Source organism: Aquarana catesbeiana, linkage group LG04, assembly GCF_042186555.1.
Source record: "Aquarana catesbeiana isolate 2022-GZ linkage group LG04, ASM4218655v1, whole genome shotgun sequence".
Classification (NCBI taxonomy): Eukaryota; Metazoa; Chordata; class Amphibia; order Anura; family Ranidae; genus Aquarana; species Aquarana catesbeiana.
In genome coordinates this window covers 291,507,933-291,532,969 of record NC_133327.1, presented here as the reverse complement: position 1 = coordinate 291,532,969, position 25,037 = coordinate 291,507,933, and the positions used below count along the sequence as shown (strand labels likewise).

Genomic DNA, 25,037 nt, shown 5'->3' with positions numbered 1-25,037 from the left:
AGGACAATTGGAGAAAGGTTTGTTAGGAAAGTATTTAATAAGGATTTTGTCAATAGAGAGATACAGAAAGTCATGGATATGGACAGGAATAACCTGTTACAAGACAGGGACTGTGGTCCTCATGGATTTTAAATTACAACATAGAGTGGAAAAGATTTTTAGATACCACAGGTCGATCTTGAAAAGAGATCATTTTTTAGCTCCCACATTAAGGGGAAATTGGTGAAAAGTGTATTTGATCCCCCAATAAGAAACACGTATACATTTTTTGATCAGAAAGATTTTTATTCTTGTGGAAAATGTTGTGTGTGTAAGACCAAGAGCCAATCTTCAGGGACAGAAAGATTTTATAGCTTCAGCTACAGGTAAAACACATGTTCTCTGAAATTTTATTTCATGCATCTCAGAAGGGGTCGTTTATATATTCAAGTGCTCTTGTGGGCTCCAATATATAGGGCAAATATATAGGGCAAACCTCTTTGAATTTAAGAAAGCGATTAAGAGAATATATATATATATATATATATATATATATATATATATATACACACACACACACACAGTGGGGACGGAAAGTATTCAGACCCCCTTAAATTTTTCACTCTTTGTTATATTGCAGCCATTTGCTAAAATCATTTAAGTTCATTTTTTTCCTCATTAATGTACACACAGCACCCCATATTGACAGAAAAACATTGAATTGTTGACATTTTTGCAGATTTATTAATAAAGAAAAACTGAAATATCACATGGTCCCAAGTATTCAGACCCTTTGCTCAGTATTTAGTAGAAGAACCCTTTTGATCTAATACAGCCACGAGTCTTTTTGGGAAAGATGCAACAAGTTTTTCACACCTGGATTTGGGGATCCTCTGCCATTCCTCCTTGCAGATCCTCTCCAGTTCTGTCAGGTTGGATTGTAAACGTTGGTGGACAGCCAATTTTAGGTCTCTCCAGAGAGGCTCAATTGGGTTTAAGTCAGGGCTCTGGCTGGGCCATTCAAGAACTGTCACGAAGTTGTTGTGAAGCCACTCCTTCGTTATTTTAGCTGTGTGCTTAGGGTCATTGTCTTGTTGGAAGGTAAACCTTCGGCCCAGTCTGAGGTCCTGAGCACTCTGGAGAAGGTTTTCATCCAGGATATCCCTGTACTTGGCCGCATTCATCTTTCCCTCAATTGCAACCAGTTGTCCTGTTCCTGCAGCTGAAAAACACCCCCACAGCATGATGCTGCCACTACCATGCTTCACTGTTGGGACTGTATTGGACAGGTGATGACCAGTGCCTGGTTTTCTCCACACATACCGCTTAGAATTAAGGCCAAAAAGTTCTATCTTGGTCTCATCAGACCAGAGAATCTTATTTCTCATCATCTTGGAGTCCTTCAGATGTTTTTTAGCAAACTCCATGTGGGCTTTCATGTGTCTTGCACTGAGGAGAGGCTTCCGTCGGGCCACTCTGCCATAAAGCCCCGACTGGTGGAGGGCTGCAGTGATGGTTGACTTTCTACAATTTTCTCCCATCTCCGGACTGCATCTCTGGAGCTCAGTGATCTTTGGGTTCTTCTTTACCTCTCTCACCAAGGCTCTTCTCCCCCGATAGCTCAGTTTGGCTGGACGGCCAGCTCTAGGAAGGGTTCTGGTCATCCCAAACATCTTCCATTTGAGGATTATGGAGGCCATAATGGATTTATTTTGGTTTTTGTATGCAATAAGATATGGCCGCTGTTTGTTTATGCTGTTACCATGGAGACTAGGAAGCGCTATGTATGCAGTAAAAGTAGAGACATCCACCACCCTCTGAAGTAGTCCCCACCAAGGGACATAATGTGTAAGAGTAGAGTGAAGGGAGTGATGTCATCATGTCCACTGACCCAGCTCTGCTGAGTGAGCAGTGGCTCTTATACCTGCCCAAGGTCATTACCAATCTCCATATCTGTGGACACTCTTCAAAGAGAATGCTGCTCTTATTCTGTTATTATGTGAGCAGTCTGGATGTTTGTTTTATTTTATCAATAAAACATTGGTTTTACAATGTTTTTATTGCTTTGAGGGTTAAGTGAAAAATTTGGTCTGTCATCCAGTGGATGTGCTTGTATTACAATCCTCTGGGCAAGATCCTAGTTTTCCATTTTTGGGTGGCGACACAAAGCATCCCCCTTCCTCATCAGAAAGGGCCTCTGACCTCTTTTCACATTGGAGATCAAATCCAAAGTGAGCAGAACCAAAAATAGTACATAAGGTGCTGGAGAGGAATTAACGTTTTTTGCAAGTTTAAATGGTTGATGCACACTCATTTTATGAAGATTTTAGGACTGATAATTTCATATTTTGCATTAACTGTAGATGAGACAGCAACGGGAGATTGGAGAGGATTGGAGCTCAGTGAAGGCTGTAACACAAATATTTATATGCTTCAGGAGGGGTGGAGCTACAATGAAAGAAAATAAGTATAACTGCTCAGATTTTAATGAGGGCAAATGTTATATGCACACAAACCACTTGGAGATTTAAAAAATTTCTTTCTTACATCCTCTTTACCAAAGAGTACTCTTCTCCATGCTATCCAAAATGTAAAAAATAATTTACATACACTCTCTAAGCTCTAGGAACTAAAATAAACAAATTTGGTAGCTCAGAGCTAAACCTCTATTGGGGTTTTGGGATGGTTTTCATTTTTTTTTATTTTGTGTCTCTTATATTCTTTAACAGATTGATAGCTTATGCCAAGTGAGATTAAGATTTGAATGAAATATATGCAATTTAACACAGAGGTCTGGCAGGCAATAAAGCTCCATTATGCAAATTATTAAGCAGCACAGTACTCAGGAAATTGTATTTTCTTGTCTTTATAGAGTGAAGACAGGTTGGCATATGGGCATCTTACTGTAAAAAAAATCAGGCTTGCAGTGCTATGAGTCACTTTGCCTGTATGCAAAACACAAAACATTTTCAAAGGTAAACTCTAGCCAAAATGTTGCTTTTTGATACTTGTTTAAAGGCTATGTGAACATGTACTTTAAATTTAAACAATGGCTAACCAAAACCATTTGACAAAGAAGGAGAAAACGGAAAATTTATATATCAAATACTTACCGTAATTTTCCTTTCCTGATGGACTCCATGGCAGCATACGTATGGGTTAATCCCGCCTCTCACACCTCATAGGACCCCACTCCCATAAATCTTTGCTCCTAGCCAGAGGCCGTGTTCCGTAACTTAGCCTACTCCAGCAAATGGGAGGGAACTCCTGCTGCCATGGAGTCCATCAGGAAAGGAAAATTACGGTAAGTATTTGATATAAATTTTCCGTTTTCCTGACAGACTCCATGGCAGCATACGTATGGGAAATGACTAGCCATACACTCCCGGGTGGGAAATTGCTGGTTTAAAGAAAAAAGGTTTATTTGGCACCGTCAACAGACAAGACATGCAAACCAAAATTAACCGAAGACAAGGAAGCCGGTTCTACACAATAATGCGTCATAAACGTGTTGATCGACGACCAAGAGGCCGCTTTGCAGATCACTTCCGGAGATACATGACGGGAAGCTGCCCATGACGTAGAAACGCTTCTGGTAGAATGAGCGGTCACCGCTTCTGGAGGAGCCAGACCCTTGGCTGCATAAGCCCCTTGTATAGCCTGAACGATCCAAGCTGCAATGACTCTGGAGGAAGCACGCAAACCCTTGTTCTTTCCTTGAAAATAAACAAACAAATAATCGGATCTTCGGAAAGAGGCAGTGATTTCAAGGTATTGCCTTAAAACTTCTCCCACATCCAAAGGGTGAATGCTAGAGTCCTCAGTCGTCCGGAAAATTGGCAGAACAATCTTCTGATTCTCATGGAATACCGATGTTACCTTAGGATTTGCTCCTAGCATAGGAATTAGGACCACCCGGTCAGGGAAGAAGGTAAGGAATGGTTCTTTACATCCTAGAGAACTGATTTCGGAGACCCTCTTGGCTGATGTTATAGCCACTAGGAATACAGCTTTTAGAGAGAGATCTTTAATAGCTGCTTGATCCACAAGTCGTATTTCCTTCTCAGAAAAGAAATCCAGGACAAGAGGAAGATCCCACTTGGAAAACCTCGGCTTTCTTTGAGGCCTGATCCTTATTGCTCCTCTGAAAAATTGCCTTGTAAGGGGATGTCTGGCCCAGGATATACCTGTGAAGGCAGAGATTGCGGAAACCTGAACCCGTAGAGAACTTACTGATAAGGATAGATCCAGACCTTTTTGTAAGAAACCCAGAATATCCTGAATCCTTGGGTCAATACAGGAACCGTCAGTGGTGGCAACATAATCTGCGAATTTTGACCAAATTCTCTGATAAACTCTATTGGTACCTGGTCTTCTGGCATTTAGTAGAGTTGAAATAGCTACACTTGGGCATCCTAGGGCTTCCAACCTTTCCCTCTCAAGAACCAAGCCATCAGATGGAGCTGGGATGGGCATGGGTGAAGAGATGCCCCTTGTGATAGGAGATCTGACCTGGATGGGAGAGGAATTGGATTCCGGTAGCTGAGCTGTAATAAGAGGGGGAACCACGGCCTGTTGGGCCAATATGGAACAACTGCCACTATCTCGACTTCTTCCCACCTGAGCCTCTACAGAAAGCGTAGAATGACCGGAACTGGAGGAAAGGCATAAGCCCTGTGGAATCTCCACTGGTCCGTCAGGGCATCCACTCCGAAGGCCTGGGGACAACGACACCTCGTATAGTATTTCCCTATTTTGTAGTTGCAAGGGGATGCAAACAGGTCTACTTCCGGTGTCACTCCCAGGGATAGAATCCAACTGAAGACTTCTGCATGGAGAGACCACTCGTTGTTGTCCAGAGCAAACCTTGAGAGAAAGTCCGCCTGGACATTTTGAGCTCCGGGAAGATAGACAGCCGTCAGATTTGTCAGGTTCGTCTGAGCCCAGGACATGATTGGACCCACTTCCCTCAGTAAGGAGAGACTGCGTGTGCCCCCTTGTCTCTTGATATAGGACACCGCTGTCGTGTTGTCCATCCTTAGGAGGACTGAGGCTCCTGAATTTAAGTGGAGAAAGGCTCGTAGAGCACAGAAGGCAGCTCGAAGTTCCAGAACATTGGAGACTACACCTCGGGATGGAAAGTCCCACTTGCCTTGGGCTACCTCTGCTAGACAGAGAGCGCCCCAGCCTCTGCTGCTGGCATCCATTGTCACTGTGATCCAGGAAACGGGTGCTATGGAATGACAGTTGAGGAGGTTCTTCCGCTGTAGCCACCAAGGGAGACTCTCCCGCATGGACGGGGTTATCCGGACCAGATGGTCTCGAGATCCCGGATCCCACTGCTGAAGAAAACCCTTCTGAAAGGGGCGCATCTTCCACTGAGCCCATTTCACCATGGGGGCTGTTGCTACCATGGTGCCGATTATCCTGAGACACTGAGAAGCTCTGAGTAAGGGCGATGACATTGCACGATGAATTCTGTCCCGAATTAACGGGATTTTCTCCAGAGGCAGAGAGATGGTGCTCTCTATCGTGTCGAACTGGGCTCCGAGGAATACCAAAGACTGAGTCGGGTCTAGATGACTTTTCTCCCTGTTTAACAGCCAACCAAACTCCGTCAGAGTAGAAATGACTTGATCTCGGTGCGATAACAGATGCTCTCTGTTCTGTGAAAGCAGGAGTAGATCGTCTAGATAGTGGTGTAATCGGATACCCTTGACCCTGATTAAAGCCACGACAGCCAGTAAGAGCTTCGAAAACACTCGAGGCGATGTTGTAAGCCCGAATGGGAGACATGTAAATTGGAGATGCCTCTGATCTACTGCAAAGCAAAGATACTTCTGGAAGTCCTTTGCAATCGGTACGTGAAAGTAGGCATCTTTCAGGTCTATGGAGACCATCCAATCGCCTGGTTGAATTGTTTGGCGAATTGTTAATAGAGATTCCATCTTGAACTTCTCCTTCTTGATGAAGGAGTTCAGGTGTGTTAGGTCGATGACTGGCCTCCAGGAGCCATTCTTTTTGAGGACCATAAAAAGGGGGGAATACACCCCTTGAAATCTCTCTTCCGAGGGTACCGGGACGGCCGCACCTTGAGCTATTAGTGAGTCCGTGTATGATAGAAGAATTTGTTTCTTCTCCTCCAGGTGAGGAAGGACTGTGGAGACAAACTGGTGTAAGGGTGGGCTGCTGAACACCCATGAATGACCTGATGAGACTGTCTTGATTGTCCAGTAATCCCTGATCGAAGCTGCCCAGACGTGCTGAAAAAGGAGTAACCGAGCCCCAACTTGCTCCGCCTGGACAGGCATTATATCAAAAGGACTTGGAAGCCTCCCGTCCACCAGAAGAGGTTGTCTTAGAGGACTTCTGACCAGAAGGCTGATTTCTCCTCCAGTTCTTTCTGAACTCACGAACGGGTTTGTAGCGGCGGGCATCTCTAGAACGCTCTTGATCTTGCCTGGGTTGAGGTCTTCTCTGACCCAAGAGGCGACGGTCCTGGGGTAAGAACCCTGACTTACCCCCTGTAGCACGGGTGATGGTGGAGTCCAGCTTATTCCCGAAGAGGGAAGAACCCTCAAAGGGAATTCTGCACCAGGCCTGTTTAGAGGCAGGATCCGCCACCCATGGGCGTAGCCACAAGGCGCGCTTAGCTGTGACTGAAGAGAGCATGACACGTGCCACTAGGCGAATAATGTCAAGGGATGCTTCACCCAAGAAGACTGACGCCAGTTTCAGCTCATGAATCGGTGAGTTTTTAACCAAATCTTCAGAGACACTTGCCAAAGCTGCACCCACATCATCCGACCAGGATTCCATGGCTTTAGACAAAGCTGCAAGGGCTAAGGCTGGTTTACAAGCCATACCTGCCGTGATGTAGATACGTTTAAGATCCGTATCGATTTTCCTCTCTAGACCATCCTTGAATGAGACGGTATCCTCGAGAGGGAGAGTGACATGTCTCACCAACCTCATCAAAGCAGCATCAATGAGCGGAGCCGATTCTAGGTGCTTAACCTCTTCACTCCTGAATGGATACATTTTAGCCACTTTTGAAATCAACGAGTTTTTCCTCTCGACTTTAACCCATTCCTCAGAAATGATTTCTCCGAGTTCCCCCAGGAAGGAAAAATTTGGGCGATCCTTTTTCAGATGTTTGAAGTATTTCCTCTGTTTAGAGGGTGCTTCTACTGGATCTTCCCATTTCAATGCATCCTTCACAGCCTTGACCAACCGTGGTACCAGGGAAAAATCAAAACCCACTCCAGGATCGTCCATCTCAACCTCACTCTCCGAGGATTCACTCAAAGAGGGACTACGTCTGGAGGGACCAGGAGCCCCAAGGTCGTCCCTGCCGGGAGCCAATGTAGGAGCAGAGGGAGCAATAGTTGTGCGGATGGGATCCGTTCTGATCAGAGATTCCTGAACCACTTTCCGGACCAGGGCCTCTACCTGCTGGTCTTCTGCTCCCCTTTCTTTTGCAGCTCGGGAAAAACATAGCTCACAGAGGGATTTACCCTCTGGGACCTGAGTTTTACATCCCCAGCAAGCTCTCTTCTCAGAGCGACTGGAATGGCGGTAGGAATGACGCCCGGACGTGGACTTGGGCTCTTCACTATGACGCCTAGAAGCTGAACTAGGGCGTCTGGAACTAGATGAAGATTGTTGGTGATGTGATCTGGAACGATCCGTATCTTCGCGTGCTGAGGACCTATGTTCAGACCTAGAAGGGCTGAGCAAGAAAAGAGAAAAAAAAAAAAAAAAGAATCCATAGAAAAGCAACCCAAAAAAAAAAAAAAGAATACAAGCAGAAGGAAAGATAAATTTCCTACCTGCAGCGCAAGGGTTGGCCACTGGGGGGCGGTGACACGTCCATAGTAGAAACCTATACCTGTAGTGAAAATCCATAATCAGCCAAGGAAACACTAACAGAGGACACAGGAGAGCTGGACAGCCAGCAGCATAGCTTCCTACCTTGGCAGATACAAATCACTGCACCGGGAGGCCGCCGTATCATCTGCAGATCATCCCAAGTAATAGCTGTATTTTGACAGCTATTTAAACTTGGCGCCGATGATGACGTCACCACGCCCCCCAGCGTGATCCAGCGGAACTCGCGCGCATGCGTGATCGCCGTTCTATCTCCGGAACTGCGCGTGCGCGAACCAAGTCTCGTTTTCAGACGAGGCTGGCCGCTGCACAGAAACCGGAAGTACCCGGCGGACTGAGACGCAGATGCGCTCCAGCCGCCATAACAGGAGAATACAGGAAGACAAACAAAACACACACAGACACTGCTGCCATCAAAATATGCAAGGCAAAGGCTGTATACGATACCACCCAGCACGATCCTGGTCCCTCCTGGTTGGGAACGACCATCCACTGCACGACCGGGCTTTCAGTAAGGGGGGCCTCCTGCTAATAGCAAGGACGTTTGGCCCAATGCCGCTTGCCTGCCAATGGCGAGGATAGAAGCTCTTCATGGCATCGCATGTATAGCCCGTCTCCACCCTGCTAATAGCCGGGAATGCTGGACTCCAGAACCGCCATCAGGACAATCGTGCACGCCAGGACCGGACCGTAGATAAATCCATAAGGTAAGATACACCTTGGTCCTAGGAGGAGGACAAAAAAGGAACACGGCCTCTGGCTAGGAGCAAAGATTTATGGGAGTGGGGTCCTATGAGGTATGAGAGGCGGGATTAACCCATACGTATGCTGCCATGGAGTCTGTCAGGAAATTGGTTTTGCTACCAATGTCAAATGCTTTATCCTGCCTTATGGGGCAGAAAGAAGGGTATTGTATTAAAGTAAATGCCAGCCCTTCATTTTAAATAGTGTGTGGAACACCATAAGAGGGAAATTCAAAATGTATATTTTTGTTTACAGTCACTGGGGAGATGAGATTGATATCTTCCAATTGAGACACTTGTTCTGAGGAAAAGTGTTAAATATCCGATTTACCCTTGTTTTTGAGAGTTTAAATGTAATTTCCTGTTGTGTCTCCATTTGGGACACACATACGGCAATTAAAATATAACAGAATCTGTAACCCTTCTATGTTTTACACAAAACCTAAAAACTACAAAAACAGAGAGTCTTATATTAATCTTAGAGGTAACAATATTTTCCCACATCTCAAAGTATACGGAAAGCATTTTTTTTTTTAGTTTAGAATAGCATAGGGAAGGGTTAAAATCCCAGTGTATTTTTTTTTTGCAAATACATTACAGTATATGGTGTTTGAGTAGCCTTTTATCCCTCAAAGGGCCAGCTAGCACAATGACGTGTTTCACTCACATACAAATCATAAATGAAAAAACAAAAAAATGTGCAGCATTCTTACAAAAAAGACCACAGAATGTGTATCCGTAAAGTGAGTTTTACACATAAAAAAGTGCTAAATCCTAAAAGAACTTCAACCGAAAATTGCCCATATAAAGTTTCACACACTTTGGAGATTATTGCACATTTGGAAGAAGTTTGTGAAACTTTATATGGACAATTTGCGGTTTTGTTTTAGGATTTATCTATTTTTTATGTGTAAAACACACTGGGGTTGATTTACTAAAACTGAAGAGTGCAAAATCTGGTGCAGCTGTGCATGGTAGCCAATCAGCTTCTAACTTTAGCTTGTTCAATTAAGCTTTGAAAAATAAAAAACTTGGAATCTGATTAGTTTCCATGCAGTGCTGCACCAGATTTTGAACTCTTCCATTTTAGTAAATCAACCACACTTTGGTGTATGTTTATCAAACAGAGCTGAGATGAGGAGTGGAGAACATGTTCTTCACGTCTCATCACAGGACACACACTTCTGTCATTCACTTTTACACAGATGACCAGTTTATGAACGTGAGATCTGAAAATCTCACTGGCCATCTCTGTAAAATATCTCTGTCCCAGATTCTCCAGCTCAGAGGTAGAGAATATGGGTGAGAAGCTGCTGTGATGTGAGGAATGAGGCTTCTTTCTTCCTCATATCAGCAATAGCAAGCTTAAAGATTGATATAAATAATAACTATATATGTTTATGTATATATACACACACACACACACACAATACAAACACACAGTATAGTTATAATGTATTTCCTTTTAGGACCCATTCACATCTGAGCAATGCAGAATTGTTGGCAGAATTGTGAATTAATGTAAAAAACTGCAAAATGCAGGTAAGTAATGCCAAAATGAGCAATAAAAAAGGGCCAAAACACACATTTAAAGAATGTGCCACAATATGAGTTAAAAAAAGCGCCAGTGCTTGATATTTTCATGTAATTACGTGGTCTTTTTTAACTTTGGTTCACTTTTAAAACTCAGCTGCTCTGTAATCACACAGGTGTCTCAGGAGATCACAGGCAGCCCTCCTCCTTCTACTCAGATCTCAGGTGTTCTCAGAGGAAAAACTCCTCATCTCTTCTCCTTCTGAGAACAAATGTTTTCCGCTTCATAAACAGGGTGCCAGAGAAGATTTTTCTCTGAGAACTGAAATGAGAAAAGTCTCCACATTTTTTGTTTTTGCATTTTTTTCATTTTTATTGCTGTTTGCTTTCCTGCTCAGGGGATTCATGTTCTCTGCTTATCCTGGTTTCACTGAGATAAAAATAGATGGGAAGGCCAATTCCACACAATTCCTGTTCTGCCTTATGAAAAGGAAATGAAAGGAATCTCATTAATTGAACACCAGCAGCAAATAATAAACTAAATGGGTTTTTAATGGTTTCTTCTCTTTCCAAAACTAAAACTTTTTTTTTTTTTGGTTTATACATGTGCTTTAACTCTGATAGCCCTCCCCCCTTCACTCTACCTATGTTATACAGTATATACCCCCTCCATATGCCTCAGATCAGTGAATGACCTAAACTGAGTGCCATAGCACTGGTCATCCTGTTAGCTGCGCAGTACTGGCAAGCTATTCTTCATAGATCCCAAAGGACAATTAATTTACTTGCAAGTCTGCATGGAGACAGCTTCTTCATTAGGGCCTAGAGAGAAAAGATGAAGTAAGCTCAGTTATATTCAGTCTAGCCAGCTCAGAGAAATAATAAAATGCTGCACAGCCCAATGTGAATTGTGGATCCCAGTCCAGGTGACCCCCTGACCTGAGGTATGTAGAAAGGGGTATACATACATTTGAATGTTTTTTCTCCTTAAACAATTATATCAGTCAAGCTTATTTTCAACAGGATTAGATGTTCTTGCAGCAGTATCAAATTAGTTCACTATTTAGATGAATAAACTCATACTCATTCCTACTTCCAACAAAACATTGCACTAATAAAGGGTTGCATGCATTGCACCCCAGCCCTTGTCACTCTAATTTAAAAAAAAATACACACTACAGTAAACATTTTGGGGTATGCTAAAACTAATAGTTTGCTTTTCAAACAGGTAGTCTGGTACAATATGTTAATATATTATAAAAGTATTTTCCACTTTCAGTAATAAAATGGATGTTGCAATAATATGAATAAATTAGCGCAAAGAAAACATATTTTTCCTAAGATTCTTCCTAATAAAATGTAGCTACTATAAATATTATCATCACAAAAAGAATGAACTATACCTGTAAATAAGGAATTACTTTGCAGAGAGGTTTTCCAAAAAACCAAGTTTCGGTTATGTCAACTACCAAGGTTGCTGGAAGACAAGTGATAGTGACAAGAATGTCTGCAAGAGACAAGTTGACTATGAAATAGTTGGTGACTGTCCTCATGTGATGATTCTTCCACACTGCAACACAAACTAACATTGTAGATGTGTGTTAAAATATAATTGGAACATGAAAGTAATGTTTATTTTCAAGGAACTATACAAAATACAAACCAAATAAGAAAAATATAAACATCCACAATGTAACAAAATAGAAAATGTTAAACACACAGCATATCATCCATAAAGATTGTCTTTGCATTTTCAAAGTGTTTGCAAATCTTCACATTTAAAAAAAAAAAAAGTAAATAATAAACGTCATACTTACCTGCTCTGTGCAATGGCTTTGCACAGAGCAGCCCTGATGATCTTCCTCTGGGGTCCCCCATTGGTGCTCCTGGCTCTTCCTCTTCAGCGAGTGCCCACCATAATAAATCACTTTTTATTGGGGCAGTCGTGTGGGCTTGATCACCAGCCACGCTATCTGAGTCTATAGACACAGACAGTGTAGCTCATCCCCTTGTCCCCAAATGCCCATCATCACAGAATTTGATTGACATCTACCTATCAATCTGCCTAGAGAGGAGGGAGAGAGCAGAGAGAGACGCTGCTCTTGTGCACAGCACTGGATCAAGAATAGGCTTTATTTAATGCTAAATATTTTCTTCTATAATATTTACTTGATGTGTGAACATCAATGGTTTTACACATTAACCATTTCCTGCCCAGCAACTATATATAAAAGGCTGGACGGGAGCTTCCTTGTGCACTGCTCTGTTGATAGAGATCCTTTTTTTTTTTACTTTTTTAAACGTAAAAAAATGAATAATAAAACAATAAAAAAATGATATAAAAAAATTAAGATTCTTCACACCTGCAGTGCCCTCTGAAGAACATACCACATTCAGATTGCTCTTCAGAAACAGTTTTAACCCCCTAAATTCTGGACTACTGCACCATAACTATGTGTGTTGTGCACAGTTGTGGGGCAGTTACAGTGCAGCCCCAATCACTTGAATGGGTTGCACTCAATGTGCAGTAGTGCCTGCCAAGCATGACAGGAGGTATAATTCCTGCTTTGTTCACCTCCGGCCGCTACCTTTCCAGCTAAAGTGGGAACGGTTGAGTAAAAATATGTCTCAACTAATCAAGCCCTTATGCACTCACTACACCAGTGCAGCCAGTCACACAGGGGTTGATTTATTAAAACTGGAGAGTGAAAAATCTGGTTCAGCTCTGTACACAAACCAATTAGCTCAATTGAACAAGCTGAAGTTAGAAGCTGATTGGCTACCATGCACAGTTGCACAATATATTTCACTCTCCAGTTTTAGTAAATCAACCCCAGTATTCCTGTAGTAGTCCCAGTGTCACTATAAGGCCTCATTGTATCCTGTCTGAGGGCCATGTTTACCCACATGGGGATGCACAGGTGTCCTGTGCCTCCCTGTGCAGGTAGTCCAATTCATGTCTTTTAGCACACAGTGGCTGCATGGACACAGCTGCTGCTCCCAATCTCAATTTTGCACCTTGCTGGGTGCAAACCCTCAACACAGACAGTGTGAGTTTGGGGATACTCAACTGTATGGATGTCAGATTGGGAGCAGTAGTTGTGTCTGTGCAGCCAATGCATTCCAACATAAATGGGACTGCCTGCATGCTGATACAGAGAACACCTGTGCATCCCCAGGTGGGTAAACACAGCCCTCCCATTGGGTACGCATTTCTTATGTCACATGTGTCCCTGAACACTGCCATGCCAATCCCAGTATCAGGCATGAGCTGAACACCCCCTGGTTCAGTTCACATCCAGAACATGTGAACGGACCAAAAGTTTGCGTGAACATTCAAACACCGCTAAAGTCTATGTGACTCGAAAGTAAGAATTCAAAAGTGCGAATTTTAAAGGCTAATATGCAAGTTATTGTCCTAAAAAGGGTTTGGGGACCTGGATCCTGCCCCAGGGGACATGTATCAATGCAAAAGAAAGTTTTAAAATCGCCAGTTTTTTCGGGAGCTGTGATTTTATTGATGCTTAAAGTGTAAAAATAAAAGTGAAATATTCCTTTAAATATCGTACCTGGGGGGTGTTTATAGTATGCCTGTAAAGTGGCACATGTTTCCCATGTTTAGCACAGTCCTTGCACAAAAATGGAAAATTGTATACTCACCTTTCCGTAATTTTCCTTTCCTGACGCATCTTCATGGCAGCACACACTGGGTTGTGACTCCGCCCCCACAACCTGACAGGATTGGTCTAGCTATAAAAGTTGAAGAGAGATGACCTCCACCATTCTCTGTATATATCATCTAAGACAGGGTGGCAATCTGTGTGCTGCCATGAAGATGCGCCAGGAAAGGAAAATTACGGAAAGGTGAGTATACAATTTTCCATTTTCCTGACGCCTTCATGGCAGCACACACTGGGAAATAACTCGCCAGTCGGGAGGGTGCAAAAAATTAAAGTTTTATTATTCTAAAGAGCTGTGGAATTGGCTGTAATAACGGATCTGCCAAAGTCCGCTGTAGTTAGTTGCGCAGAGTCAATTTTGTAGTGAGAAGTAAATGTATGTCTTGACGACCAGGTTGCTGCCTTACAGATTGTTTCTGGTGAAACCCTGCAGTATGCTGCCCATGAAGTTGCCACTGCCCTGGTTGAGTGTGTCCTGATGCCTTCTGGGATGGCTAGCTGCTGAGACGAATATGCCTTTTTAATGGTGTTGACCAGCCAGGATGCGATTGTTCGGGAAGTTGCTGGATGACCCTTCCTAGGACCGTGAGGGATTATGAGAAGAGTATCCGATTTTCTGAAAGAAGCTGTAGCTTCCAAATAGCTGGTAATGATAGTTTTAACATCCAATGCATGAGGTTCACCCTGGTCGTTAGTAATGGATGGAAGGTTGATATCCTGATTATAATGAAAAGAAGATGATACCTTGGGAGTGAAATGTTCCGGGATAGAGTACAAGGTAAGGTTCTGTTATCAGTAGTGCTTTAAGTTCTGAAACTTCTCGCAGATGTAATGGCGATAAGGAAAGTTACCTTCAAAGTCAGGTTCCAAAGTGAAATTGACTCAATCGGCCAAAAAGGAGGTTTAGATAATGCATCGAGTACTGTAGAGAGATTCCATGCTGGAAATGTGGGTTTCTTTGGAGGTCTGATTTTTAAGCAAGCCTTCATGAACTGAATCACTAGAGGATGTAGTGCCCATCTAGTGCCTGTTTTAGCCGAAAGGGCAGAAATCTGGACTTTAAGAGTACTTGAGCTTAAGCCTTTGGAAATACCCAACTGAAGGAATTCCAGAACTTGTGGTGGCTCTGGTGATACTGGGTTCCATTTTTTTTGTTGAACCAGAGAACAAAACCTATTCCATACTTGCGAGTATGTCTTGTTGGTGGTGCTTTTTCTAGCCTGTAGATGAGTAGAAATTACCTCCTGCGAGCATTCCTGTTCTAACAGCCGAGTCCTTTCAATTTCCATGCTGTCAAGTGTAACTTTTTCTGGAGCTGGGTGTAGAAATTGACCCTGGGACAGGAGGTCCGATGTTACTGGGAGAGGAAGCGGTTGTTGTAGGCTGAGTTGTAGTAGGGTTGTGAACCACGGCCTCCTTGGCCAAAAAGGAATTATGGCTATTACTGTCGCCGATGATTTCCGAAGCCTGGATAGGAACCTCGCAATTAAGGGTACTGGTGGAAAAATGTAACCCAGTTTGAAATTCCACGGATGGGTCAGACAATCCATCCCCTCGGCCGATGGGAAGGCTGCTCTTGACAGGAATCTCCGACATTTGGTGTTTGCAGGCGTAGCTGCTAGGTCGATCTCTGGTACTCCCCAAGTTCTTGAAAGAAGGGAAAAGGCCCGTTGGCTCAATGACCACTCATTGTTTGAGAGAAGTTCCCTGCTCAAATAGTCGGCCAGCATGTTCTGAGCTGCTGGGACATATACCGCTTTCAGGTCTATTAGGTGCACTTGAGCCCATTCCATGATAGGGCGTACCTCCTGCATTAAAGTGCGACTCCTCGTACCCCCTTGCCTCTGGATATATGCTACAGTGACTCTGTTGTCCATTCGGATCACAACGTTTTTCCCCACCAGGTATGGAGTGAAGGCCAGAAGTGCCTGAAAAGCCGCTCTGAGCTCTAGTATATTGGATACTATCCCATGGGCTTGAAACTTCCACTGCCCTTGGGCTGCTAGATTTTGGTAATGAGCTCCCCATCCCCTCTGGCTGGCATCCGAAAATGATCACCTCTGGCTGTGGAGGAACTAGAGGTTTGTATCTCTTGAGATTTCTGGATCGTGTCCACCACCACATCGATTGTTTCACATACCTGTGTATGTAGATTCTCTGAAGCATTGATACTCCATTCCACTGCCTCAGAAAGGAATTCTGTAAGATTCTTGAGTGCCGTTGGGACCACTGGATCATGGGCAGAGTTGCAGACATGGAGCCCAGGACACTCATACATACTCTGGCTGGTAAGTGTGTAACTGAGATTAGCCTCTGAATTTTCTGAATCGGGGGCATGATTTTCTCCTGAGGAAGCTGTACTCTGTTCTGGATGGTGTCTAGTTCTGCACCTAGAAAAATCATCTTCTGAGTGGGCTGAAGCTTGCTTTTCTGCCAGTCCACTAGCCAACCAAAATTTTGCAGAGTTGATAGTAGGATCTCTCTGTGTTGTATCAAGACCTGGCGACTTTCTGCTAGAAGAAGTATATCATCCAGATAATGATGTACTCTTAGACCTCTTTCCCTGAGGTATGCGATGAGAGGCAGAAGAACTTTGGTGAAGGTCCTGGGAGCTGATGAGATGCCGAAGGGTAGGCATTGGAACTGGAAGTGATGTTGTTTGATTGAAAAGCGGAGAAATCTTTGAAAAGCAGGATGTATTGGGATGTGAAGATAGGCGTCTGATAAGTCTACGGACAGCATCCAGTCTCCTAGATTCACCGCTAATAGTATGGACTGTAGGCTTTCCATCTTGAAGGTTTCTAATTTGATGTTTTTGTTTAGTCTCTTTAAGTCCAGCACTGGCCGTAAATCCCCTGTTTTCTTTTTTACCAAAAACAGAGGGGAGTAAAATCCTCTGCCTTTTTGACATAGTGGAACCTCCAGGATTGCCTCCTTTTGTTTTAATTTCATTATGTATTTCAGAAGGATCCTTCTCTTGTCTGGAGAAGACAGGAGTTTGGTTGGCAGAAAGTGGTTCCTGGGGATCTCGTTCAGGAATCTCCACCTGTGACCGTACTTGATTGTAGAAATGGTCCAATGGTCCCTGATGTTTTCTGACCATATTTGTGTGAATCTTTTTAGTCTGGCGCCCACCCTTGGAGGATGGGCGGGCGTACCTTCAAAAGGACTTCTGCTGCTCGATAGAAGGGGTGGCCTTGGTTTTCCGCATCCTCAGGAAGGATGACTGTGTGTTCGAGTTCCTCTTAAACTCTTTGCCTGGTCTGTAGGTTTTGGCTTCTCTGTACCTTTCGGGAAGGTTACCTTTGTAAGCAGGACCTCTTGGTCTCTTGGGTCTTCTGTCAGAGGGAATGAGGCCCGATTTTCCCCCTGTCACCTTAGAAATTGCTGTATCCAATTTGGAGCCAAAGAGATTGGAACCATCATAGGGAATTCTGCACCAATTTGTTTTCGATGCTGCGTCGGCTACCCAGGGTTTTAGCCACAGAGCTCGTCTTGCTAACATTGTCCGGGCCGAGCACCTAATAATGTCCACGGAGGCTTCTGCGATAAAATCGCCTGCTAATTTAAGTTCCTGTAGAGACGTAATTACCTTCTGTAAGTCTACCTCCCCCTGAAGAGATTTCTCAATATTGACAGTCCAGCCCGAGATGGCTCTACCAACTGCTGCTGTGGTGACTGCTGGTCTACAAGCACCCCCTGCTGTGGAGTAGGCTTTTTTGAGTTCTAGGTCAATTTTCTGATCCAGGACGTCACAGAAGGAGACAGCATCTTCAATGGGTAGAGTGACATGCCTTGCCAGACGCATCAAGGAGGCATCCACAACCGGAGCATTAATTAAGGAGGTGACTTTAGGTTCTTTTAAAGGATACATTTTTGCAAGTCTATTGTTTAGGTTAGGCCTCTTGTCGGATATTTCCCATTCATCCTTGATCAAATCATTCAATTCCTCAATGAAAGGGAAGGTTTCTGGATCCCTCTTCAGGTTTGGAAAATATTTCCGCGTTTTATGAGGTGCTTCCTCAGATTCTTCCCAACCTATGGCCTCTTTGACAGATTTTGCAAAAGGTTCGACCAAGGTGAAGTCAAAACCTGTTGGCACTTCTGGATCTTTGTTCTCTGAAGGGGATTCTGGTTCTGTCCCTACCTCGATCGTTGAGCGAGGAGGAGCCATGGAGGTACCTGGTTCTGACCTGGCCGGCAGGGGTGCAGTTGACTCCATTATAGATTCTTTGACTGACTCCCGAATCAGGTCAGTTACTTCTCTGACGTCTGATTCTCTTTCTTTCGTGATGAAGGTGATCTTCTATGATGAGATTGGCTACGTCGAGAATGACTGTGGCGTGAGTGGCCATGACGAGAATGGCTACGGCGTGAGTGCCTGTGACAAGATGAGGAGCGTGATCGGCTTCTGCGGGATCTTCTGCTTGAGGTATGGTTTGACCTTTCCTTGCGTCTTGATTCAGACCTGGAAGGACTGTTAGAAGGAGTCTTGTCAGAAGATGTGCGCTCTTTTTTTTCTCTCTTCAATACTTACCATAAAATACGGACAGCCCCTTACCTTATTGGTCGTGGATGGTCTGCTTGGGCAGTGGTCTCCATGAGCAGAGAGGAAGAAAGCAGGCAGGAACAGAAAGGTCTGGAAGGGGTTAAAGAGGAAGACAAATATATACATATATATCTATACCTAGACAATAATAATACATTTTCAATTTTAATTATTATTATTATTTTTTTTTTTTTTATAAGAAAAACCCTTGTAACGATGAATCAAGGAGGATAAAGGCACTTACCAGATCCCAGGGGGAATATTGATCAAAGATGCCAAAAAGGTGCTAGTAGAAATGAGCAGAACACCAAACTGCTATTTTTTTAGAAGCCAGAGCCCTTTTTTAAATAAACCGCCGCCGTCGCGGCAAAAATGACGCTCCGCGCATGCGCAGAAGCGTCGCGACGGCTCCGGCGCCATATTGGAAGCTGGCAAAAGGGTAGGACGTCCCCATCTCTCTCCCCCGCGAATGCGCAATGCGGGACGAGACGCGCGGCAGCCATAATGCATGCCCCGAGCGCTGTGGGACTACAGGTTCCAGGCAGAACATAGGAAAAAATACAGAAAATAAAAAAGGGGTGAAAAAATGATTGCAAGAGAAAGAGAAAAGAAAAGTGGAGACCACTGCAATACTTGAAGCTTCTTTAAAGCTTACTATGTGCCAGATGATCCATGTTGCTGCCCCTGAGACCACCAGAGTGGGGGCTCCCTCCATAGAAGCTCCTTTTAGAGACTGTACAGGAGGGACTTCCAAATAGGAGAGGCTTGAACCTGCTGGGGTGATGCGGTAAGAGGCTCTGCAATGTCCAACCATCTTGTCAGGTGAGGATAAAAAAGAGAATGGTGGGGGTCATCTCTCTTAAACTTTTATAGCTAAACCAATCCTGTCAGGTTGTGGGGGCAGAGTCACAACCCAGTGTGTGCTGCCATGAAGGCGTCAGGAAATGACTTTTCTAAAGGAATAAAAGTCATTTTAACCACTTCCATAGAGGGCATTTTCACCCCCTTCCTGCCCAAGCCAATTTTCAGCTTTCAGCCCTGTCACACTTTGAATAACAATTGCGCGGTCATACAACACTGTACCCAAATGAAATTTTAATCATTTTTTCCCCACTAATAGAGCTGTCTTTTGGTGGTATTTTATCACCCCTGCAGTTTTTATTTCTTGAGCTATAAACAAAACAAAATTGACAAGTTTGAAAAAACACAATATTTTTTACTTTTTGCTATAATAAATATCCAAATTTTTTTCTTAAACAAATTTTTTCCTCAGTTTAGGCCGATATGTATTCTTCTACATATTTTTGGTAAAAAATATCACAATAAGCGTATATTTATTGGTTTGCGCAAAAGTTATAGCGTCTACAAAATAAGGGGATAGATTTATAGCATTTTTATTATTATTTTTTTTTTACTAGTAATGGCGGCGATCTGCGATTTTTATTGTGACTTCGATATTGCGGCGGACACATTGGACAATTTTGACACATTTTTGGAACCATTCACATTTATACAGTGATCCGTGCTATAAAAATGCACTGATTACTGTATAAATGTGACTGGCAATAAAGGGGTTAACCAGGAGGGGGTGCTGTAGGGTTAAATGTGTTCCTAAGGAGTGATTCTAACTGTGGGGGGAGGGGATTCACAAGGGGAGGAGACCGATCGGTGTTCCTCTGTAGAAGGAACACACCATCGGTCTCCTCCCATCTGACAGGACGTGGATCTGTGTGTTTACATACACAGATCCACGGTCCTGCTCGGTTACCGGGCAATCGTGGGTGCCCGGCGGACATTGCTGGGACTCGAGTGACACGGCGGGCGCGCGCGCGCCCCTCTAGGGATCCTGGAAGGCAGCGCCGTCATATGACGGTGCCCCAGGATAACAGCTGCACCGTCCCGCCGTCATATGACGGTGGGCGTGCAGCAAGTTGTTAAACTGCTTGCGGCTGTAATGTAATGTCGGGTCCCGGCAATATGGATGAAAACTATTGAGAAAAATGGCATGGGTAACCCCCAGCCCATTACCAGGCCCTTTGGGTCTTGTATGGATATTAAGGGAAACCCCGCACCCAAATTAAAAAAAGAAAAGGCGTGAGGCCCCCAGGCCCTATATATTCTGAACAGCAGTGTACAGGCGGTCCCTGGGTTACAAACAAGATAGGATAGATTTGTTGATTTTTGGAACAGGTACATTTTTTAAGTGTAGCTCCAGCCAAAAAATCTATTTTTAAGCTTTTTGGATAACGTAGGGAAGGGTTATCATCACCCCTGTAACATTTATTTTGCTGTCTGTGCCCGTGTTCAGAAGATTTCACCTCACTTTCTGTCCCAATGACAAATTAGATTTTGAAAATTTGGGATTTTTCAAGGACTGGTGATAAAGCATCAGTGGACACACCTTTTTCCCATATTATATTAATTTCCCTTCCTAGGGGTAGATTTCTTCTCACTTCCTGTTGTCTCCCTCCATTTTTAAGTAGGAGTCGTTTGTAAGTCAGATGTTTGAAAGTAGGGGACCGCCTGTATATACTATATGACCTTCACTATATACCATGTACCAGAACACTGTAAGACCTTCACTATATACTCTGCAGAAATTTGGGCCTTGGGTGTTGGTGGTACCAGAACACTGTAAGCCCTCACAGTTACTCTTGGTGGGTGCTGGAATGGGCCCTGCTGTGAAATATTATATCAAGAATTGTAATTACATGCCCCTGTTGAACAGGGCAGAAAAATTGGGCCTTTGGTGGTGGTGTGGTGGTGTTGCCACAACACTGTAAGCCCTCACAGTTACTCTTGGTGGGCGCAGAAATGGGCCCTGTTGTGAAATATTAGATCAAAAATTGTAATTACATGCCCCTGCTAAACAGCGGCAGAAAAAATAGGTCTTAGGCAGTGGTGGTGGTGCTACAACACTGTAACCCCTCACAGATTCTGTTGTTGAGCACAGGAACGAACCCTGCTGTGAAATATTAGATCAATAATTGTAATTACGTGCCCCTGTTAAATAGGGGTGGAAAAATTGGGCCTTAGGCGGCGGTGGTGGTGATGACACTACACTCTAAAGCCTCACGGATACTCTTGTTGAGCACAGGAATGGGCCCTGCTGCGAAATATTAAAGCAAAATTGTAATTATACGCCCCTGTTAAACGGGGCAGAAAAATTGGGCCTTAGGCACCCGTGCTGGTGCCACAAGACTACAACCCCTCAGATACTTTAGTTGAGTGCAGGAATGAGCTCTGCTGCAAAATATTACAGAAAAAATTGTAATTACATGCCCCTGTTAAACAGGGACAGAAAAATTGGGCTTTAGGCACTGGTGCTGGTGCCACAACACTGCAAACCCTCACAGATACTCTAGTTGAGCGCAGGAACATGCCCTGCTGCAAAATATTACAGCAAAAATTGTAATTACATGCCCCTGTTAAACAGGGGCAGAAAAATTGGGCTTTAGGCACTGGTGCTGGTGCCATAACACTACAGCCCCTCACAGATACTCTAGTTGGCGCAGGAACAAGCCCTGCTGCTGGAACCGATCAGACCTTGGGGCTGCGGACTAAAAAATTGTCTGAACGCATCGGTCAGACGGCCACCTTCTCCACCGCTTCTTCTGTGACTGACCGAAGCCTCAGCAACACGTTGTCCAGGAGGACCAGGAAATTGTAACCTCCCAGGCTCTGAAAACGCCTTGCACAAACCTTTCTGCAAGACCTCCTGAAGATGTTTCATCCTCTGCTCCCTCTGCGAAGGCTGGATAAGTTCTGCAACCTTACCCTTGTAACGTGGATCAAGAAGAGTTGCCAGCCAGTACTGATCCCTCTCCTTGATACCATAAATCCAGGGTTCCTTTCGCAGGCTTTGCTGGATCAGGGAGTCCATTCAGCATAGGTTTGCAGAGGCATTCGGTCCGGAGTCCTCTGGGTCACTAAGGAGGACATGATCCGCAGCCACCTCCTCCCAGCCATGTACAAGTCCATGAGTTTCTGGGGACTGAAAACGATCCCTTGAAGACTGCTGCTGATGCTGAGTGCCAGGCTCCACCTCCATGCTGACACAATCCTCCTCCTCCTCCTGTGTGATAGGGGGGCCTGCAGGAATACTGTCTGGATAAAGGGGGCCTTGAGAGGTAAGGAAGTCCTCCGCTTCCTTCCTCTGTTCTGCCTCAAGTGCCCTTTCCATTATTCCATGCAGCGTGTGCTCCAACAGGAAGACAAGAGGGACAGTATCACTGATGCATGCACTGTCACTGCTCACCATCCTCGTGGCCTCCTCAAATGGTGACAGGACAGTGCATGCATCCCTGATCATGGCCCACTGGCGTGGGGAAAAAAGCCAAGCTCCCCTGACCCTGTCCTGGTGCCATACTCGCACAGGTACTCATTGATGGCCCTCTGCTGCTTGTCCAGGTGCTGCAGCATGGCCAACTTTGAGTTCCACCTGGTGGGCATTTCACAGATGAGGCGGTTCTTGGGCAGGTTGCATTTTTTTTTAAGGTCAGCCAGCCGAGCACTGGCATTATATGACCAGAGGAAATGCCCACAGACTTTCCTGGCCTGCCTCAGGAGATCCTGTAAGCCCGGGTAACTGCACAAGAACCGCTGCACCACCAAATTAAGGACGTGAGCCAAACAAAGAACATGGGTGAAGTGTCCCTGTCAGAGGGCAGAGAGGAGGTTGGTGCCATTGTCACAAACCACCATTCCTGGCTGATGCTGGCGTAGCATCAACCACCCCTGAACCTTCCCCTGCAGAGCTGTCAGAATATCTGCCCCAATGTGGCTCCTGTCCCCTAAGCAGACCAACTCAAGCACCGCATGGCATCTTTTTGCTTGAGTGCTTGCGTAGCCCCTAGAACGCCTACGGAGCACCTCTGGTTGCGAGAATAAATCTTCACAGGAGGGGCCATAGAGGAATAAGAAGAGGAGGGGGGGAGGAAAGAGGTGTGGCAGAATCACCACTACCAGCATTTTGGAGGTGTGGTGGCGGAACAAGCTCCAACATTACTGCACCCTGTCCTGCATCCTTCCCAACTGCCAGCAGAGTTACCCAGTGCACCGTGAAAGAAAGGTAACGTCCCTGTTCATGCCTGTCGGACAATGAGTCAGCGGTAATATGCACCTTAACACTGACTGCCCTGTCCAACGAGGCCAAGACATTGCCTTCCACATGCCGGTAGAGAGCCGGAATGGCCTTCCGAGAAAAAAAATGGCGTTTTGGAACCTGCCACTTAGGTACCGCACATTCCACAAATTCTCATAAGGGGGCAGAGTCTATCAGCTGAAAAGACAGCAGTTGGAGTGCTAGAAATTTAGCCAAACTAGCATTCAGCCCTTGAGCATGTGGATGGCTGGGACCAAATTTCTTTCGACGATTTAGCAAATGGGGTAGAGAAATTTGCCTGCTACAATCGGATTTAGGTGTACTGCTAGCAGATTGCCCGCAAGTGCTTGGGACACCTAATTCTACACCTTCATTCCTCTCAGTGCAGGTCTCTGAGAGGACTGAAGGTATAGTGGGGTTGGAGTTCCCAGCTGATGAGGAGCAAGGAGAGGTCTGCCTTGTTCTTTGGTGTGGGTCTTTTAAGTACTGTTGCCCATGGACTGCATAGGAGCTCGACATATGTCTGGTCAAGCATGTGGTGCCCAAGCGGCTGCTGTTTTGGCCACGCTTAATACGCTTCAGACATATGTTGCAAACAGCAATGGTGCGATCTGCTGCACATGTCTCAAAAAAGGCCCACACCAAAGAACTTTTGAAAAAACACGTGGAGTCAGCAGTGCCCTGCACATGCAGAGCTCTGCGGTGTGATGCAGTCTGTTGGCTGTCCTTAAGTTGGCCCCTGGAGGACATCCTGCTTCGTTGGAGATGTGCATCCTCCTCCTCCTCCTCTCTCTTATCAGGCACCCACATAGAGTCAGTGACCTCATCATCCCCTCCCTCCTTGCCACTGGAGCAAACCTGGCAGTATGCTGCAGCTGGGGGAACATGACTGCCAGTTTCTTGTCCTTCTTGGACACCCCCTCTCTCTGGGCTCACGTTACTGCCTCATCCTCAACCTGGGTACCATCATCGGAGCCTTCAAAACGCTGCACATCCTCCTGCAGGATGTACCCGACACTGTGGTCGAACAGTTTGGGGGACTCCTCAGAACATGATGGTGGGTCTAGGGAAGTAGTGACTGATGCCATTAAGCCGATGGAATAGGCAGCTTTGGCAGCTGCACTGTCAGCCAAACTTCTCATAGCCTGGGTGACAGAGGATGAGGAGGAGGAGGAAGGCTTTGTGATCCACTCTACCAACTCTTCTGCATGGTATGGCTCAACACGGCCAACTGTTGAAAAAAAGGACAAGCGTGCCCCACGGCCAAGTGCTGAGGATGCACCGTGTCCATGACCAGCACTGTTGGCTGTAGACACAGAGCCTGCTTGCCCTCTTTTAGTGGCCTGTGAGCGTCTGCCTTTCCTTGGTGGGCTTCTAGACATGCTGTAAAATTGGATTAGCAAAACACCGCCTTAAGTTTACTAGAAACATTACACCAGGAATGGCCTGCAGTCAGGTATAGGCTTAGCTAGACTAGAATGCAGTGGATATATATGTAGGAGACTGTATATATATCTTTATGCACTGCAGATCACTGAATCACCTACCTGGCTTGCCTG

The 25,037-nt window shown here is 44.9% G+C and overlaps 1 protein-coding gene across 1 annotated transcript in view; it reads right to left on the bottom strand.

Annotated features, from left to right (window-relative positions):
* Positions 1-25,037, bottom strand: part of HCRTR2 (hypocretin receptor 2) — a 212,702-nt gene that overhangs the window by 73,292 nt on the left and 114,373 nt on the right. The window contains exon 2 of the mRNA XM_073629116.1: positions 11,549-11,727. Coding sequence (XP_073485217.1) covers positions 11,549-11,727 — 179 coding nt within the window. The remainder of the gene's footprint in view (positions 1-11,548; positions 11,728-25,037) is intronic.